This window comes from Xiphophorus hellerii, chromosome 3 (genome assembly GCF_003331165.1).
Source record: "Xiphophorus hellerii strain 12219 chromosome 3, Xiphophorus_hellerii-4.1, whole genome shotgun sequence".
In the NCBI taxonomy this organism is placed as follows: Eukaryota; Metazoa; Chordata; class Actinopteri; order Cyprinodontiformes; family Poeciliidae; genus Xiphophorus; species Xiphophorus hellerii.
Window position 1 is genome coordinate 2,588,229 of NC_045674.1, and position 20,759 is coordinate 2,608,987.

Genomic DNA, 20,759 nt, shown 5'->3' on the forward strand with positions numbered 1-20,759 from the left:
AACAGCTGTTTATTCATTTTGGGAATGAAGGGAGTTTTCAGAACGCTGGTTTGTAATCTAGTTTGACTGACCTATCTGACTATTTTGTTGACATTCCCTTTAGCGCAGCTCCATCTAATGGATGCATAATGTAACCCCAGCCTCTACTGTAGCGTCTGTTCTATGCGGAAAATACGGTAAATAAAAATAGTTGCACAAACAAGCAACCAGCAGGTTGAGCTCAGAACTTTTCTTTTTAAGCCTTAAAAATAAAAGATAAAACAACATTTCTTGATGCATGAACCAGCAAATGTAGCTCAGTTGATTGACACCATGTTTCCTTTGATTCTGTAAATGTGGACTGACTGGTTGACCTTTGATGACCTCTGGAAATATTCATTAATATCTTTAAAATGATAGTGGCACAAACGTAAATTTGTGCTGCACAAAAATGTAACATTTGACACAAATATTGTTTAATTAGAAGAAGCGGGATTTGGGCATAACTTCACTCAGGTGGAGAGTTGAAGTCCACACACACACACACACGCCCACACACACTCAACAGCTGCATAAGAGCAAAAACGTAACAGAAGTGCAGTCAGTTTCTTCGACAGTCTACCCCCCAGTTTCTTCTCGTCGCCTTCAACAGGAAATGACACGGTAAGGGGTCATTCCCGGTTCTGTTGAACTGAAACATAAAAAGGCCACTCTTCGCTCAGAAGCGGTGGACGGCCGGCTCCGTCTCCCTCTTCCTCAGCTCCTCTCGGTAGCAGTATGAGCAGTAGTTCCCCGTCTCCGGGTGGCCGTAGTAGTTGCAACTGGGTGTCCGACAGCGGCTGGACTGCAGGCAGGACAGGCCGCCCGCGCTGCCCAGAGAGTAGTGTCTGATGGGGGGCTGCCCGCTTCGACAGTCCAGACCGGCGTTCAGCTCCCGGAAACCGTTGGTGTAGCCGCCGGCGACGGGCTCAGCGCCGGGGTAATCGGGCGGGTCAAACTCAGGCGGGTAAGAGGGGGCGAGCCGGGAGGGGCTGAGGGACGAGGGGATGTACTGAGGATGGGAGGGACCCGGCGTGGCGGGGCAGTGGCGGGGCAGCGTCGCGTAGGCGGGGAGGCCCGGGTAAGAGGCGGCCGGAGAGCCGCCAGCCAGCTGGCGCCGTGCGTCCAGGTGGCCGTGCATGTGGAGGTGCTGAGTCAGCGGCGTCGGCACGTGGGGCTGGTCGATGAACGACGGGCGAGGGATGGGGATGACCGCGGAGTAGAGGGAGGGGCTCAGCGGCGTGGGGTTGAAGGAGGGCGGTAAGGACTCCGTCCGCTCCTCTTTGGCGTCAAACGGCCGGTAGCTCAGCTCCTCCTTCTTTGGCGGCTGGAGGTTACTGGCGACGCCTTTCCGCTCGGCGTCGCGCCGCTGCTGCTCCTGCTCAGCGCGGAAGCGGTCCTCGGCGTCGGAGAGGTAGCGCTGGATCATCTCCTCCTGGAAGGGCTGGCGGTTGCTGGTGGTGAGGAGGCTGGCAAAGATGAGCTTCCTCTCGCCCTGCATGGCGGCGCGCAGGATGCCCAGGCTCACCTTCACGTCGGCGCTGTACTTGTAGTGCTCACTTTCTGTGCTGCTGCCGCCGCTGCTGCTCATGCTGCTCATGGTCCCCAGGAGGCGCTCGCTGCCCGACGACGGCGATCCCTTCCCGGAGTCCTCAGAGGCCTGGGTCGACGGCGAACTGTCCTTGCTGCCCTTCCTGCCCCTGAACGAGCCCTTCTTCTTCTCCCCGCCTTCCGGTTTGGCGCTGGCCGCTCCGGCGTTCTTCCCCGTCATCAGCCCGCCGACGTTCTTCTTCAGCTTGCTGCCCAGCGTCTTCCCAAAACTGCCGAGCTTGTTTGCCACAGTGTCCGCCCTCTTCTTGTCTTTCTCTTTATCCTTCTTGGTTTTGTCCTTCCCGCCCGTCCCGGTGCCGGCGGACCCGCTGCTGGAGGAGCTGGAGGAAGAAGACGAGCTGTTTTTGGCCAACGACCCGCTGCCGTTGGCGGTGGAGCCCGCCGTTGCTTCTCCGTTGCCGTTGGAGCTGCTGCTGACCGACTCCTTGTCCGACTCTCCGGAGTCGGGAGGCGTTCGGGCGTCCTCTCCGGCAGACGCTGTGGGGGATTCGGGCTGGGCCAGAGGGGCTTGCTGCAGGCAAACCAAGCATAAAAACATTTAGTGCACCAGATTAACGTTTAAATAAAATGTAATACAACTTTAGCTCTGGTTTTAGTTCAGCGAGAGAAGAAAAATAAACAAAGGTGTAAAGAAATAACACATGTCAAATAACCGTGTCCCAATAAGCAATTAATCACATGATGAATTAAAATAAGCTTGAAAAGTTTCATTCTGATGATTAATATTTTTACAGGATTTTTTTTATGGAGAATTCATAATCCATTTTATTTATTGTAACGGTTGTGTGTGGTTTTTATTTTCGGTTATATTTTATTTTGAATATTTAAAATTTCTTTCAGTTCCAGACGGGGTGTTTTGTACAAAACTAAACTGCATTAGTCATTGAGAGGACAAACTTACATTAATATGCCATTATCAATATATTGCCAGAACTTTTCAACTTTTAATTTCAACTGCAACATCCAGTGTTAGAACCAAGTCTAAAGGATTCAAGGGCCAAAAAAATATATAAAAGGAACAACAAAATAACGTGATTTTTTTTTTAAACCAACATTAACAACAAACTGAGCCGCAAAACTATATTTCAATGAGTAGTCACAGTTTTTGGGATGTGTAAATGATTGTAAAATCAAAACATATTAATAGTTTTGCAGGTTTGCCTCATTAATAAAAGGGTCCTCTGTAAATTTTTAAAGGTCTGAAATAAAAATTGTTTTACATAACAAGATTTAGGCCTCATTTATTGAGACGTTTATAGGCAAGTTTAGCAAATTCATTAAAAGCAGATGTGGGAGAATCAAACCCTGTTGTGATCTTCACCAGAGAATACAACAATTGCATTGTATTTACGTAGTCATTTGTGTTGCAGCCATTCTTTTAAATTCAAAGATTTTAATTTGTCTATACTGATTTTATTCTGATTCAAAACAAAAGCCTACATCTGCAATTGCAGTCATGTGCCTCACAAAATCAGTTCAGGAGCCACAAACGGCCCCCAGGCCACACTTTGGACACCATTGCTTTAGAAAAAGGAGACGAATGTGAAGAAAATCTAACCAGAACATCTAAACCTCGATTCACGTTCGTCAGATAATCTGGAAGTTTAGAAGAATGAACAGGGACAAAAACAAAAGTTTTTAAGTTTTTTAATTGGTGAACAAAAGCCAGAAATGTTGACATTTTTAAATCCACTGTCTCTTTCAGGTCAGATCCACCTAGATCAGAATTAATTTGTATCCTGAATCAGAGGTGTGGTTTTTACTGATAATTTGAAGGAAATGCATTTAAATATTTGTCCTGACTGTGGGAAACTGATGCGACTGTGAATGTGTGCGCTGTGAAAGGGAAGCAAAACTGGTCCGTCGATCTCTCATCCTGTGGTTCAGGAAGGCCGACAGCAAACTGCTGAGCCTGTAGCTTAATGAGGGAGTGCAGCAACGTCTCATTAGAACCTGGCGCTGATCCATTCTGAGCGCTCAGTAAACTCAGAGCCAACAGACCACTACACGTTTGATTGCTTTTAGACTCAGCACACACAGAAGTACGGCTTCTGTGTTTTTTAAGGGAATTTTACAACACTGCACATGTTGCAAACATGACATGCATGAAAGCGCACATCATGATTGGATTCATTTATTTTACGCCCATATAAACGATACATTTGGACTTTTTATTCAAAGATTTTTTCACACTTAAACACAGCTGCTGACATAAATGATTTATTTTGGTTTGTTTTCAACAGGATGAGGTGAGTTTGATGGGAGCAGCTCGTTTTTACCTCACACGGCAGCGGCAGCCAGGTTACCGTCAGATAGGTGTGTAACATCTGGAGCTTGGCCTCCAATGAGAGCGCCACACTGGGTAAGGAAGGAAAAAATAGATAAACAAGTTCAGTTGTGAGACGGACTCTGCTGCTAAATGTCCACTTTCACCACATGTTGCTCAGCAGGAATGACTGCTGCAACCGGCTGGGCTTCCTGAGATTAAAGAAAAAAACTTAGTAAAACTGGCTAAAAAAAAAAAAGATCTGGATTGAATCTGAACCTCAGTACTGATCTGATTATATATTTCTATAAATAAATTACACCTGTTAGTGTTTAGGGAGGAAACAAATAATTGCATCAATTGCTTATTAAAATAATCATCAACTTTAATAATTGATTAATCATTAACATAGATTCCACAGACTCTAAAAAAGGCCTATTGTTAAAAGAACAACAAACTCAGAGCAGATAATTGTAAAGAAAAAAAAAATATATATATATATATAATCTAAAACAAAAATTAAAAACTTTTGTAAATATGTTCTTCCCAGAAATCAAATGGTAGTTTTAGCTTACCCAGGTTCAAATTCTGTAAAAATAAAAATAATAAAATATCTGTCTTTAAGCACCTTTTGTTATCCAATTACTAACCAGTAAACTAAAAAATAATCAACAGATCAGCCCTGCACTGTATTGTTGTCAAGTCAAAGACAAAACAAAAAAAATGTTGTGTCATTGCATTTTAGCCAAAAATATATTTTTTTAATGAATCAAATTATTTATTTGCATCTTTTATGCATTTCTAAAAAATGAATGAAAAATCTGCATAATGTGGCAATTTTATTATTCAATTAATCACTACTTGCAGCCCTATTTGTTTTGTAAAATGAGGTGAAATGGTTTGTTTCTGAGCTGCCAATTCTAATGTTTCAATACATTTAATAAAACACAATGAGATAAAATAGATCATAATGTCTTGTATTCACATTCTGCTGTAAACCTTCAACTTCATGACCTTTAAACACACTTGCAGATGAGACAGTCACCACTAGCAGCTGAGTTAATAAGGTTCTTTTTCCACAGAGCTGCTATTTTTGGCGCTTGCACCTCTGGTTCATTCACTCAAAGTATTTACGGCTAATCTCATTGTCACTGTCAGTGGGTATCTGTAATCTGGTGTCAGCGGCCAATCTCTGCACGCCTCCACCTACTGCTGAAAGCAGCGCTGCTGTTTACGGGCCTAGGAGCACGCTCACACCCGTAAGCATGTGACGCAGCATTTTGTCACATTTTGTTTGCATTGTTTGTGACCTTTCTATAGAAAGTGGACGGTTTCATTTTGTGCGTTTACCTCGCCAGCATCACATTGTCTGTGTCATCTTTTCCCCATTCCCAGTCCTTCCCAGGATCCACAGCAAAGTGCAGAGGCAGCATTTTGTGCTCCGAGTCAGTGAGTGGAATCACAACTGCTGGTAGAAAAAGACAAAAAATGAATAAAACTGTGTTGCAGTTTTATTCCTCATGCTGAGTGTGACCACTAATAATCCAGGATATTTAAATTTGACCATGTCATTGATTTCCAGGGACACATTCTGGACTGGTCTACGTCTAATCGTAAGCATTTGCAAAAATGCTGATGAGAAATTGCCAAGATTATAATATGTTTGGCACAATTACACATTTTATGGCATCTTTTTAAGGATCTTCAAAGTTATCTATGGAGTTGTTCTTAAATAAATGAAGAATTGCCATCATCTTCCTGCTTATAATTTTATAAAACTGGGTTGTTTCCAGTATTTTTTCATCAGTTTTAGACATTTACAGGATACAGTGGCATTCTAAATGATGAAAAACCTTTGTTAGACATCTTGGTGGGTTTCACCGTGAATTTTTTTTTCTTTATTCCAACTCTGATTTTATGTCTTTATTAGCTAAAGAGCTAACATGTAATAACACAATACACAAACAAAAGTAATACGTGTAAATTTGCAGAGTTCAAATTTCATTTTACGTGTAAATTTCACTTTCAGGTTGTGTTGAACTTGAAAGTGACATCACATAAGGCAATAATAATGGTTTTTATTGGGAAATGTATTTATTTTTTTTCCTCCTTGAAATCCTGGCATCTGAACAGGGCTGTGTGCCGGTTTTAGAGCCACTGCAGACATTAGGGGTCTCACCTTGATCTTTGGAGCTGTCCTTCTGCTCCATGGAGACCAGGGCAGAGAAGTGTGCCTGATCGTATGCCAGGACCAGGGGAGAGCGATGGCACTTGGCAGCTGGCACCTCCAGCGGTAGGTAGATGCCTCCAAATGGGATGGGAGCAAAGGCTGCAGCAGAGAGACGGGCACAGGGGACATTAGATGACAAAAGGTAAACTATTTATCAACAAAACAAAAGGAATAATTAATAACAATAACAATTGAAAAAAACATGGAAGACAGATGTTCTTCCATGTTTTTGTGAAAGCAATGTCAATAGTGTGTTGAAAGGTAAGGAAATAATTATAATATTGGGAAATATCGGTTATTGATAGTGGTGTCCTGACCATTGTATATCCTCATAAAGCTACTACAGCAGTGGAAACGCAATTATCCTGTTAGTTGGAAACTTTATCAGTATCGCTTAATTGTTATGTGCCAAAAATTAAAAAACGACAAAACCGTGACATACGTGTGATAATTTCATTCATGTCTAGAGTGGAAGTGAAGCATGGCGACCCTCTGCCTGAATCCCTCCACGTTAAAAAGCATTACAAGGCGGAGGTTCTGCCGCACCAACCTTCTCCTCCAGAGTCCCTCAGCATGGTGTCGGCCACCACCACGATGGGCCTTCTGAGGACGTGAGCCAGGACGAAGACGTGAAACTCCTCTAAGCTCTCATAGACCGGCTCGTCAGACGATTCCGCCCTGCAGAAACCAACAATAAACACAAACAAACAGTTGTTTACTCTGGAACTGACCCAGACCGTGTAAAAAAGCGTTTCATTAAAAAGCATGGCTTGCATGGCTGTTTATGCGTCTCAGAGGACATGTCACAGTGACGCGCCGCAGTTGTTTGTTCGTGGAAAACAAGCAGCGTGTGACTAAGTGGCGTGGGTTAACAGTCGGTGCATTGTCCGTGCCAGACCTTACCCGTTGGTGCCGTTGGTGCTGTAGTGGATTCTTGGCTCGCTGGAGGCCAGCTTCAACAGCTCGTTCCACTCTTTCTGCCACTCCTCCTCCGTGTACACCAACCCGGACTGAGAAGGGGGGGAAACGAAGGACACAGCTTTGTCATTTAGAGAGACGGTGTCGAATGACACAAAAGCATGAGCCGACGTTCCTGCGTCTTACCACGAGGCTACAAACTGACAACTGAGCCCGGAGCGTCTGTGCTGCTCAGACAGCAGCGCCAGAATTTCTCATGGAAAATAAACGCTGCAAGAGTCGCAGCGGCCGTTGAAGAACGACCAAATATTAAGCAGTTATTGGTGTGGCCTCTGCTCTGTGGGCGTCTGGTCTGCAAGCCGGCTGCTGCCATGTTAAATCACACACTTGTTGCACCACAAAGCTTGCTTTCATACCAAAAAACTACAGTCTGGAAAAAAATGAAAACAACCCCAAAACAGCCTGGTTTTGTTTCGGAGTCACAGTACTGAACATTTATAGCCTTATGAGAGGATCAGGAGTTACAGCCGCCTATCGAGAATACTGTTAAACATTACCATCAGCATGTTAATAATGTGGGTCAAGTTAAAAAATAACTGCAGGCATGTCTAAAATTAGAAAAGATTTAATGTTCTTAATACAGTTTAACAGAGTTGGAACAATTAATCATTGAAATAATCATAAGCTAAATTAGTAATCGATTATTCACTAATTGGAGTACACAAACTCAAAAAAAAGCCATTTGCTGAAAGAACAACATTATTATAGCAGTAATTAAGCCAAAACTGTCCAAAAAATAAACACATAAAAAAACATTTTATTTTATTTTATGCCTCTACGTATGTTCTACCCATTTTTCAGCTTTGGAAAGTGTCTCTACATTTTACCTTTAAATTCCTACTCACATTTATACCAATTATTGGGCTTTGGCCCAGCTATTGAAATCCCTGTTATGCAGCCAAGCCTTGTTAAATATGGATGCTGCATTGCTGAAGCAGCTGGCGATGAATAATGTACCTGAAAGTTTGGGTTTAATTGCAAAAAAACACAGTTTTAAGCTTCGGGAGCCGTTTTCTCTCGCAGGTTGAGGCAGATTCTTTTATCTGAGGCTCATTACTGAAGCAGTTTGTAGTTTTGTGTAAAGTGGGGGTTTCCAAACTTTTGGTCACATGGACCAAAATTGTCAAGGCAAAAGTGAACAACTAAAATCAAGCAAAAAAAGTAAACAACTTTTTTAAACTAAATGGATGTTATTTATGGTAAATCAAAAACTGTGCTTTCTTTTTACTATGACTTTAGCCAGACAATAGCTGATGTGTCTCCGAGCGACGGGCAGTCAGGGTAACGCACCTCTTTGTTCTGCTGGGTCTGCTGCCACCTCCACCTGCGCTTCAGAGCTTCTCTCTCCAGGCCGTGATCCATCAGCGCATACAGAGACTTCCGCAACATCAGGTCACGATCATGGAAGCCCCACATTCCTGAATTAGAAACGCACAACATTTTGTTTCTCTCTCCTACATAAAACATAAGAGAACCAGAATTTCTACAAATGTAGGCCTACATTTATGTTTTTCTCATGAGACGTTAAGCTAGTGAACAGAACAAGGTCTAAATTGATGTGTCCACATCAGCTGTGGCCTTATTAATTTCTCTGAACAGGCATTCCTAAGAGGGCCACAAAGGGGAGGTGGATGCGCTCAGCAACACTGCAATTAGTTCCTCAATCAACAGCAAAGCTCTCCTGTTGAATGCTAATGGAGAGTGAACCTGAACAATATTGGAAGGTCTGAGACTCACCGAGCGAGGCGGCGTGCAACAGGCAGTTTCCGTCTCCGCTCGTCGCTAGCGGCAACAGATTCTGACAGTTTGGGACCACTTTCGTCCACCAGTTCAGTCGTCCTGCAGGCAGAAAACTTTGACTTTAACCCCTGTGTTTAAGACAGCGTTCACCTTTATGAGACACATGAGTGAAAGTCTGACCGGCGTTCTCCAAGGCCACCATCATGGACTGCTCGATCAGGTCCCTCTCGATGAAGCTGCGGAAGTCGTCCCTGTACACAGTGAGGTCCGGTAGTTGGAAAGTGCAGAGCGGCGTGTCGAGGAGCGGCTCGCTGCTGCTGCCGCCAGTGCTGGAGACGTGAGAGCGGGCCAGCGAAACGATGGTGGAACTGGCGTGAGAAATGCCCCTCGACAGACGCTTCTCTGACGCCGCTGAAACACAACGGCAGAGAGGAAACGATGGGAAGTAAACCTAGAAACTGTTATACTGTTTTACAATTAGGTATGCAGTTTACTGTATTATTTTTAACAATGCAGTTTATTAAAAGATGGAAAGGTTAAAAACTTTGTGGGGGTTATATCATTCAGGTTTTCTAATAAATATTGAAGAATAGAAAGTTTAGTGGAAGGAAAAAGTTGGGTAGATAAGTAACAGAGATAGTTCAAACAGACTTTGGTTGGATACCAAACTTAACACCCAGTGCTGCCATCTACCATCGGACCAGACTGTGAAAACTAGAAATAGATGCTTTAAAAATGTTTTTTTTTCCTCATTACTTCTGTTATAAACTGTTAAACATAATCATCAAAATTACTAGAAATATGTTGGCAGGGGTGCATAAATTTGTGTGTAATTCATGTATGCAACATAATTTTTGCTTTTGACTTAATTATTAAAATAAATGAACTTTTTCATGATATTTTATTTTAATGAATCTGCAATACTTCCCTGTTTTTAACTTTGATTGTTTTACACTGTATTGTAATTTCAACCCAACCTGAACCAGTCGACATCGTGTCTGAACTCGATCCAAACCAACTCATTTACCTCAATTATAGGCCTGAGGCCAAAGTAAACCCGACATAATATTTTAATAATACATAATTTTTAGGTTATAATTTGAGTAAGTAGCGTAACTGTTTCCATTTCTAGCTTTTATTTAACTCCATTTTGTCACTTGTTGTCGGTCAGGTGAAGATCATCTGAGATGTGTGAGTGATAGGAGCGAAGCAGGGCGGGGCGCTTGTTACAGTCTAATGAACTTCTGCCTTTTTACTTTCTTTCTTCACAAGTCATGTTTATTTGTACAGCACATTTCAGCAACAGGGCAGCTCAAAGTGCTTTACACTGAAAGTGTCATTACCTACTGAATGACACTTAATGACAACAGTCATAGCCATTCATAAAGACTCTTTCTTGTTCATGATGTTATGTCATGTTTATGACAGTGTGATATCAGCCTTATGCACACCCGGTCAAATAAAGTGTTACCACACACCTTTATATCAAGTATTCTCGTTTGGCTTTCTCTGTATATGTATCATTGGCTGATTAAATGTGCCACAAAAACCAGAGACTGATCCGACCATCAAAGGAATAGTTTTGGTCCGACCCGGCCTGGACATAAATCTAAACTCCACTGTGTTGAAACTCCTTTGCGTTGTTGTTGTGAGGGTGATGTGTAGCCAGCAAAGTAAAGAAAGCTGTTGAACTTTAGATAAGTCAATAAACACACCTTACAACCTTTGACAAGCAGAACAAAAAAACTAAATATTTTAAATGTTTCAAAATGGCTTCCAAGTCTAATCACAACCAAGCGACCACATAAATAGACTTTGAACTCTAATGAAAAATAAACAAATATTTGCAAATCGTTGCGCCTCACCTTGCACCACCTCATCTTGCCGGTGGAGAACAGGACGCCCCACCCGGGCCATCTCCTTCTCGGGTGGCTGATAGATCCGGTCTTCTGGGAACGAGTACGTCAGGTTGCCAGCGTGGACCTGTCGCAGCTGCTCGAAGTCACTGAGCGCCGCCGTGAAGTCCCAGTTCTTACCTACCCAGACGGAGGCAGAGGGGAGAAAACATTCATGTGACTCAACTGGATGACGGGACTCGACAACCTGGATCTGTTTTACAAGGCGAGCAAATGACGCGTCGTTAATGAGTTTAAATATTTACCACCAGTCACTGCAGCATGGGCCGTCTTATCTCATGCAAAGGTGCATTCCGTCACTCGGGTGAATACCAGCGTTTGCTGCTGCAGCTGCATTACATTTTCAGAGCATATATCTGCTGGCAGCTTGCACTGCTGCTAGGCAACAGAAATCTTCTTCACTTTAGCCATACCTTACTTCTCTCAGTGTTTGGTAGCTAATGATAATAATAATAAAACACAAACAGCAACTGAAACTAAATATCTTCAGTGATAAAGCTCTGCGTCTCCATGAACCCACATGACCTTTGTTCAGTTGCAGGTCGGGTGGGTGGAAAAACAAAGAAAGAGAATCGCAGTCTCACATATTTTAGGTCTTAAATATGTAAAAAAAAAATAACAATAATCATCTTTTTCTCAATGATTATGTTTTGACGGTACAAGAATGATAACTCCAGTACTAACTGCAGAAATACACCACTCAGTCAGAAACAACCAATCAGAGCCAGGAGGAGGGTCTTAGTGTTGTCAATCAATCTCATGTTCACCCCCTCGCGATTTCTCTTTGCTAAGCTACAGCTGGTTGATGTTAGTTAGCATAGCCATTGATGACGGCAGATAAATAGTTTTTCTGTAACAGTAAGTTGTTTTTCCATCATTAACACATTGAGCGACGTACAGGGAGTTGATTGACAGCGCTAAGACCCTCCTCCTGGCTCAGATAGATTGTGACTGGGAGCGTTGCATTTTTAGTAATGGTACCACTGGGAGGTGGTGGAAAAGTTAAATTTTTTTCACAGTACCTGTTTGACAGCATACTGTCTTGACATGATGACAGTTTTAATAAATATGTAAAAAAACAGATTTTTTAAATAAAATGCTGAGGCTTTTAAGGGATAGGTCTCACCTTCTAGAAGATCTCTGGCCAATCCCGGTTCAGCTCCAGTAGAACGGACAAAGTCGGACAGGACTGCGTCCATGTCCACGGTCATGTGATCATGAATTCACAAGTTGAGTGGTTGCTTCCAAACATTAAAAATACAAAAAGAAAAAAAAAACACGGACTCTGCTCTCCGAGACGGGACAGCCAGCGAGGAGGTGGAGCCGTCCTCTGGTGAGCTACTCTACTGGCCACACCTGAGAAAAAAAATGGAAAAGGTTAAACAGAGATGTTATCAGATAGTAAACGATTACATTACAGCTTCTTGTTAAGAGATCACAGATATCTTACAGTACGTGCTTCGTCCAAGCTCCTTTTAAATGCCACGGCTTTAACCCTCTGTAGCCAAAACATTATCCAGAGACGAGGCAATCATATAAATGCCTTCAGTCAGTCAACTCTCAAATACTAAATCCAAAAAACAGGGCCTGTTAATTCTGAACAAGCAGACTGCTTCGTCACACTGTCCTTTATGCATAACCCGATGTTCCTGATTCATATTGGCATTTCAAACAGTCAGACAGAACCAGAATGTATTATGCTCCTCTCTTTACATGCTGCAAGGAAAACAAAACACCAAATTAAATTAAAATGTTTTCTCAAAATGATGTTTTGCTCCGTGTCTTGCCTTATTTGTTACACAACTTGCCGACGTCGAGTTGATGCAAAATGTACAAAAATCCTACATGAGATTGCCTGCACTAAACATGGGCCTGTTACAGTTGTGAAAGTTCAGTTGATAAACTTTGGGAGAGCAGAGATTAAAATTCAACAAAAGCCTGAAATTCAATGTATTTTAAAAATTAGCAGGTAAAACTTTTTAAACATTTTAGCAATTTGTGGGCCCTTGACTCCTGTGAATACTCGGGTCCACTATATTAGCAATAAACAAATTTCAATAAGAAAAAGAAAAGAGCAAAAACAATCTGGCAGTATACACATCTGTTGTGGTATTTTCTGTTTTGATATTTTTCTCCTTTTTATTTACATAAGCCATATGCACCTGCTCTATACATCCTTAAAGCCCTCATACCTGTTAATTACCCCCCTGTGTTCTCAATGCCAGCCTACTTGAACAGTGTGTCAATAGAAACCATTTAGACCCACCAAACGGATCAGTATCAGCAGATTTCTGCTTGTTCTGCTCTGATGGGAATACTCTTGTAATTCATTCATTTTCTGTTGGATTCAAAAACTAATACTTCTAACTAAGAACCCACAGCACATTTTTCCCTCTCTTTTGTGATATTCTACTCAATAAAAAGTTGGAGACTGATTGGTTCTCCTCTAGACATGACATTTTATGAATAATAATAATGCATGCTGATTAAACACAAAAACTTTAATAGGCCTATACAACCTCATAAATCATATCTAAAGTCATCACAAAGACACATTTGTATCTCAGTTAATGTCATATGTAAATTTTCTGCTGGCTATATGAGATATTTTCATCTCACTACAGCTAAATTATGCGTATAATATCAAATACATGAAGAATAATTATGCCTGTCGATGCTTTGAAATCGATCACATAGCTCCACTCCTTAAATTTCATCGGCGGCTCAAAAGGAACTGTGGGGTTGCATCAGTCGGCCACTGAAATCAATGTAGAGACATTATCAAGACCAAAAGAATAAGAGAGTCAGCATCAATGGTCTGTTGACACGAGGGATGTAGAGGGCAATCGATGCAGCAGCCGGACAGAAGGGATGAGTCAGAAGGCAGCCCTGAATCAACGGATGTTCAGTCGAGGCTGAAATAATACTCTGTACGCAGAGACAGGCCTAGCACGCATCCCAGATGGCTCAAAGTTGCACTTTATATCAAATACAAATCTTAAATACACATAACTAATGGGTTTAACCTCATGTTATATCCATGTTCAACCATTTTTAAGCAACAAGCGCATGATAAACCTTCCAGGATTCACAGCCTAAGTCATCATCATTCCTGATGACCGGTTCAGACGCTGCTGGATCCGATCCTGACCCCATCTAGTCATCTCTTCCCCTCTGTTCCACAGCTCATCCACCTCCCAGTGCTCCTGGCTCAGCCGTGACTCAGTGAACTCTTTTCCACTGTGTCTGATGACTCACCAGTTTACTCTTCCCCACCATCCTTCTTGCCTCCCTCAGTTTCTTTATCTTTATCAAAAGCCACGCAGGCGGAGGCTTTCTGAGCCAGAACTGGATTTCTGCAGCATTCCCTGTAAAACGTCAGCCACTGTGCCCTGGCATTCCCACAGTCTGTGGAGAACTTTGATGTTATCTGATTAAACTCACTTTGGTGTGAGGAAACAAACTTTGATCTTATTCACTGCCACACAAATAGAGATAACGCTGTTTAATTACCATCAAGGACACTGCTTACAAAACTCGGGGGACCAGAGGAGGTGGCAGGTGTACAGCAAACTATGCCAAAGGTTAACCATGTTCCTCTTACGACGTTGGAATTTAACAAAAATATCTGCAGGGGGGTATCTCTGATATTATGTAACTATGTGTACCGTGCATTCATGTGCTTGGTCTTTATCTTTGGGGCATGAGGTGTTTTAGCTGCAAATGACATGGAAATGAAAAACATACATTTCATATTAAAGCAAACAGACATCAATACTATACATATAAGTATTTGTTTACTTTTCACAAGATCTATCGTGTGAGGGAAGATGCTTTAAAATGAATATGGAAAAATCTGCACTGATATGAGAGCCATGATATTAATCATTCCATTTGTATTTTAATTTTAAATAATAATAAATACAGTGTAAAGGACAAAAAAATTAAATAAAATAAATAAAATGCCTAGAGTCCGGATGGTTTGGTACGCACATGTACTGAACAACTACAGTGTTGTTTTATACCTGAACACGATGTCCGAAACAGACAAAACTCCCAGTTATTATTAAATCATTTGGAAACATTAAGGTTCATCGTGCAGCTGCAGTGTAGAAAGGAGAGTGGACTGAAAGAAAAATTTGTCAGGGTATGCATTTTTCAACAGCAATAGGGCAGATGGCTCACTCTGCTCTTTACTAAATGACTCACCTGAAAAACCAAACTAAACATAAACACCACTGGTTCTGAAAAAATATTAACTAAAGTCCAAATCCAACTATTGACAGGATTTTACAAGTCCAAAATGATGCACAGCATATGACTTGTAAAAACACGCCAGTACTGTCTGAGCAGAGTGGATTTAAAGAAGATGCATTTTTATGGTGCATTCAAGTACATCTGGTACACACAGTGTCTAAATATCAGGCTATGCAAAAGTGATTTAAACTTTTTTTTTATTCACAAATGTCTGCACTGTCTAATGTATAATTTTGTAAACAATAAAAATTTTCAACAGGGATGCACAATATATCAGTATCAGCAATAGCATCAGAACATGTTTGTCCTCATTTAACATGGTGGCATTGGTTGGATAAGTAAAACTGGGCCAATATTAATAACCAAAATATTACATAAGTGTATCCCCAATTTTCAAGTGTGCTTTTAATTAGAATATTGTCAATCTATTCATCCAGCTATACTTATCCTTTAGTAATAATAAAACACTGAACCAAATCTCTAGTCCATTCTACACTGACCATTTTTTGTTTCTCTTGATTGAAACAAAGTAAAGTTAGCCTAAGACTTTGCAAAAAAAGTGGTCAACTAAACAAGACTACAGCTTCAAAACAAACTTTCAGCAACTCCATCACACTTTCATCTTGTTTAGGCACTAGGATAAACGCCACTATTATAGATTAATAATAAAACCTCCAGCAGATAGTGTAGGGCAGTGAGGGACAGGAGTGAAATATGTTAGAGTGATGAAGGCAAAACGCTACGGACAGAACGTACTGAAGTTAGTCTGTAACTCTTGCTGTGAGCAGCTGATGTAATGTCATTTGTCCCAGATTCAGACACACTTAACTGCTTATCTTCAAATGAAAAGGCCGGTATAAATTGAACATTGTGTCCCAGCAGTCTTGTGGGGTTATATTCTCTAAGCATAAATCACTTGTTCTTTACTAGTCTAATAACATGTGAGTGAATTTTGAAGCTTAGACAAACCTTTATTAGGAAATCAAAATACCCAACATAAACCCGCTCTTCTTCTGTTTTAGTGGAAGAAGAGCATAGTAGCAAGATGGTAGATGTCATGTGTGCCTCCAAGGTCTCAAAGGCCCCCGTTTGCCACAATGCTTATCGTTTCTTTAGGTGCTTTTCACACCAGTCCTGTTTAGTCCCCTTTAAGCACATTGCCTAGAAAGTCCAGTTCGTTTGGAGAGGTGTGAATGTGAAATCAAACTCTGATATGGACCAAAAAAAGCCAACTCTGGTTTGCCTAGTAAAGGTCTTGGTTTGACTAAAGCAAACTCTGGTGAAGTTCAAATGCATATGTGAACACCAAGCGGACTCGAGACTGCTCCAAAAGCAGGATGGGGATTACAACGCAAGGCATTCTGGGTAAATACTACCAAAACAAAGACACATCTAGCAGGAGAACTGGATCAAGCTGAGCCAATTGTTGAAGAGTAATTTGCCAAAGACAAAAGAGAAATCCTCCTACAGCTAAAATCTGACACCATTCCATTTTTGTTTACATTTCATGAATAAGCAAATTGTGCTCAGTGTCTTCTTCAGAGGTTCTCATGTTGTTTCCTTTAGTGGTTCTTGGTGCTGCACCACCATGGGCAAGGGCGTAAACAGGTTGCTCCAAGGGTTTGGGTCGTTTGACACAGAGCAGTATGAAAGATAACTACACCAGCTAAAAATGTAACGTCTTGCAATTTTTGTCCCTAATCAAACCTAGTCTACTCAGGTTTGAAACCATGCTTTGTCTTTGACTTCATCAGCATACAGAGTGATGGCATGGTTCATTTCCAAGAACCAGAAATTTCACGGATCCGACTGGAACACGTTTTGGCATTGGGAACCTTGTTCTTGAGGTTCCCAATGCAGAAATGGACTCCAGACCATGTAGAAAGCCTTTTATTACCCCTTGAGAAGCTGTTCCAGGGTAGAGGGGTATATGGTTTTCTGCCATACTTTTCCAGACTGAAGTGTTGGCAAACATGAATGAATCCATGTGGGTCGGAAACCATGGAGGGATTTCAGATGGGAATTGGGAATTAATATCTAAGTGCAAAAATCAGGAGCAAGTTGCACATTTGTGGTTGTGGGTTTTTGTCTTTAAAAACAAAAGGCAGCTTTGGTCAAACAATCTGCTTTTATATCTCAGTGGACGTCTGGCGAGCTAAACCTGAAGCCAATAATAACGGTATGGTCAAGACCATTTAAAGGCAATGGCGTGAGAACACATAAACGTGTATAATTCAAAATTACAGCCAGTAAAAACACATTCTAAGCAGAAACATCAGTAAGTGGGATTACTAGCTAACATTAAGTGCTCTGCTGCCAGCAAGGGCCAGTCAGTGATTTGTATCTGCGATGGCTGAGCTTTTGTCTGGCAGGAGAGCTTACATAAGAGGAGCTGCTGAAAACACGTGGGTGCTGAGCTGAGGGCTCGGGAGAACCGGCTGGATCTCAGAGGGAGACGGGGAGGTCACCGTTCCACCGCTTCAGCCGTTGGTGAGATGGGAGGGTCAATTCACTGGTGAGCATGCAAGATTGTGTTGCCATGCTTCAAATGAAAAATATGGTTTTGATTGCTCCAACATTCAACAGAAAGAGAGAAGAAAGATGAAGAAATGGAAATACAAAAGTTCTGGCATTCAGAGATTATTTTTAAACAAGGTGTGTTTTGATTTTGAGAAACCGATATGTAGCTTCTGGGTTGTCTTGGTTTTAAAGTTTGAGTTCGATTTGCTTTATGTTTATTGAAGTCATTGCACCAAACCTCCCACTGCTTCCAACTATCACTGCACCACTAAAGCTTTCAGGCTTTGCATTGTTTATTTAATATTTATTAGTTAGATGCAATGTAGACATAATAATAAATGTTTGCATCAGTTTTGTTAGTTTGTGTTATTTAATAAGTTTTCTCAGAAGACTAAGTTCTTGCCTGATATGGTCTCCAAAAAATAATAATAAATGAAGAAAAAAAACTTTAAGATTTTATTTATTTAAAGTAGTATTAGTTCTTATTTTCATCTACATTAGATCTCTTATAGTAATGACTTGGAGTTAGAGATCAATATTCTCCATTACACTAGACCCCCACCAATTCGCATTGGCAGATTTTTGTGTGAAAAATAACTGATTTATTTGCAGAAAGTTTATATCTTTGCTATCTTTTTATATCTTTTTTAATAAAAAATATCTTAAATATAACGGAAAAACAGCATATTGGCACATTTGCAGCAGATGTAAAATCCTTCTTAGCATATTGGTATTGGTCCAATAAGTAACTTGAACAAAGTTCTCAAAGGGGCTGGGGGCTGTATATATTGGCTTCTGCAGTAGTGCTAACACTGTTTCAACTGTATCAATGCATATTAAGATATATTTGGTTTATGAACAATTAAAATGGGCAGTTATAAGAATTTGAGGGGATCTCAAAAATTTGGTTCCTAACCCCCGCGAATACCAGGTGTCCACTGTACATGAAAACCTAAAGTTTGTTATGAGTGTTCCCATCTGTTGACCAGTTGGAATTATACCTAAAACCAAATTTAGCCAAATTAATCATAATCAACATCTAACCTTTGAATGGTAGGTTTACACCTGGATTAAGTCTAATTTGTGACAAATCCTGAAGAAATTATTATTTCCAAAACAATTAGCTCTAAGATGTTGCAGCGCCTTCATATGACCAAGAAAGCCAATCAACACTTAAAAGTTTCCACACCATTTGTCTTGAAGTTTGTCAAGCTGCCTTACAAAAACATGTGCGTACCTTAGAATCGTGTGAGGCTAACAGGTGACTGCCTTTCACTTCTTTTCCACACTTCACAACACAAACAACATAAATTACAGTCACCCGACCATAAACTGAGCCGTGCCTTCCTCCTGTCTGTTGGAAACCAACGTTGGATAGACGACTGCCTGTTTTTCTGCAGTGACTGAAGTAATAGTTTCATCACATACTGAAGATGGAAAAAAGAAAATAACCCTAAAATTTCATGTAAATAAATAGGCAACCCATAAAATAAATAAAAACAAGGAACAATACCGCTGTAAAACTGGGCCTCAAGTCAGTCGTATGCAAAAGGTTGTTTTCCACCAACTCTTCTATAATCATTCATTAAGTGGGTCACTTACAAACACAACTACTATAAATCAATATTTTTCTTAAAAATGGTGGTTCTGTCAACAAACTGGGTCTAACTGATTTATGGGACCAAAGTAAAGATTGTCTAGCTGCACAGCACCATCATAAGAGAAAACTATACAGCATATAAGCAACTCAAATATACAATATTAATTTTTATTTTGACAAAAAAAGTGAGATAATGCGTTTGGATTAAACTCCTGGACAATAATTAGGGGATGGAGCAACATGCTCCATCTTGTGTGTCACATGTCAGGGTTTTATTACCACTGAGGTCATATGTTCATAGAACCTGCTCTTCCACATAGCTTTAAAACTCAGCTACACGTCAATGCTGTACATTTCTGTCACACAAAAACAGTCATGTACTGGAACAAGGTTCTCCCCCTTATCGTTTGGTCCAACTGGGTTTCATTCATCTGAAACATAAGCTTTCTTTTACAATGAGAAGTAAAATGAGCTGCGATTAAGGAATGAGAAGTATTCACACACCACAATGACCCGAACTATTTTTCCTTCCACATATTTCGTGGTCAGACCAAATGAAGCAGAAGTATCCATCCACCTACCTACATATCTAAATGAGGAGCAACATTCGCCTTTAATGGATGGGCCTTGTTAAATGACCATATAAATGTGTCTGTTCTATTTTAGTTCAATCACATAAACCCTTCCTGTGATCTCAGCTAATGCTAGACGCCCTCTCTGAATTGCAAAACCATATGAGTAATGAGATTAAGGACAGAAGAAAACATGGAGAGGCAATGTGACTGGTGGGAGTTGTAACAGGAGTGCTAAGGGTGACCCAACTGCTCCGTTTCCAGTGCAGAGACCGGAAATAGAAACCAAAACTGCCAGCCTGTGAATGAAGCAGTGAGCACTACAGTAAGACCAATAAACCATCTGACTTAATATATCACCATCTGCATTCCTTTAGTAGAAATTCAAGTAAGATTGCTTCAGTTTCTCTGTTTGTTGGGGAAAGTATTTTGGAGTGCAACAATGTTTGGAAAAAGAGAAGGCAGGGGATAGCCAGGTGAACTATGCACTAATACTAAAGTTTGGGCCAATATTGGTTTTGCACTTAAGACACATCAACCGTTGACTGTTTTACTATGGTAGAGAAAAAGCGTTTAAGAAAATTGAGTGAACTACAAATTTTTTCCCTCAATTTTGGGTTAAATGACATTTGAGCCTTTATTGACTTCATGCCACCATTATGAATAAACGTGGTGCCATCACTAGTTCACAATTATTGGAAATACATACATGAGGAGGTTTTAGAGCATTACCACCAAATATTAAAAGCTAAACAGCTCTAAGTTTATTTATTGGGAACTAAAGAACTTGACGAAACAAAATAGCATTCTGGATATTACCAACAAATCAAATCTGGGACGTTATGCACTAGATCCATAGAGGAGCCTAAAAGCTGAAATATCTCCAATAACAAGCAAGTCATTATTTCTATGAAAACTACAAATAGAAGTGTGTTTTTAAAAAGTTCAAAAAGACGAGTGAACTAAAGCAGAGGAAGAAAGAGAAGACAAATAAATAAAGGTGTGGTGAGATGTTTGATAGTCAGCAGTCACTTTGTCTAGTGTGTTCAAA

At 40.9% G+C, this 20,759-nt stretch overlaps 1 protein-coding gene across 3 annotated transcripts in view; it reads right to left on the minus strand.

Moving 5' to 3' along the window:
* Window positions 1-324: 324 nt before the first annotated feature.
* otud7b (OTU deubiquitinase 7B) overlaps window positions 325-20,759 on the minus strand; it is a 33,681-nt gene continuing 13,246 nt past the window's right edge. The window contains exons 2-12 of one of the 3 annotated variants that reach the window (XM_032559379.1): window positions 11,886-12,115; window positions 10,709-10,879; window positions 9,024-9,254; window positions 8,841-8,942; window positions 8,394-8,521; window positions 7,029-7,135; window positions 6,676-6,803; window positions 6,075-6,224; window positions 5,246-5,363; window positions 3,909-3,987; window positions 325-2,140 (exon numbers count right to left, since the gene is read on the minus strand). In XM_032559379.1, the coding sequence (XP_032415270.1) occupies window positions 698-2,140; window positions 3,909-3,987; window positions 5,246-5,363; window positions 6,075-6,224; window positions 6,676-6,803; window positions 7,029-7,135; window positions 8,394-8,521; window positions 8,841-8,942; window positions 9,024-9,254; window positions 10,709-10,879; window positions 11,886-11,970 (2,742 nt within the window). In that variant the 5' untranslated portion in view covers window positions 11,971-12,115 and the 3' untranslated portion in view covers window positions 325-697. The remainder of the gene's footprint in view (window positions 2,141-3,908; window positions 3,988-5,245; window positions 5,364-6,074; window positions 6,225-6,675; window positions 6,804-7,028; window positions 7,136-8,393; window positions 8,522-8,840; window positions 8,943-9,023; window positions 9,255-10,708; window positions 10,880-11,885; window positions 12,116-20,759) is intronic. The other 2 variants (XM_032559380.1, XM_032559378.1) reach the window with 2 other exon arrangements.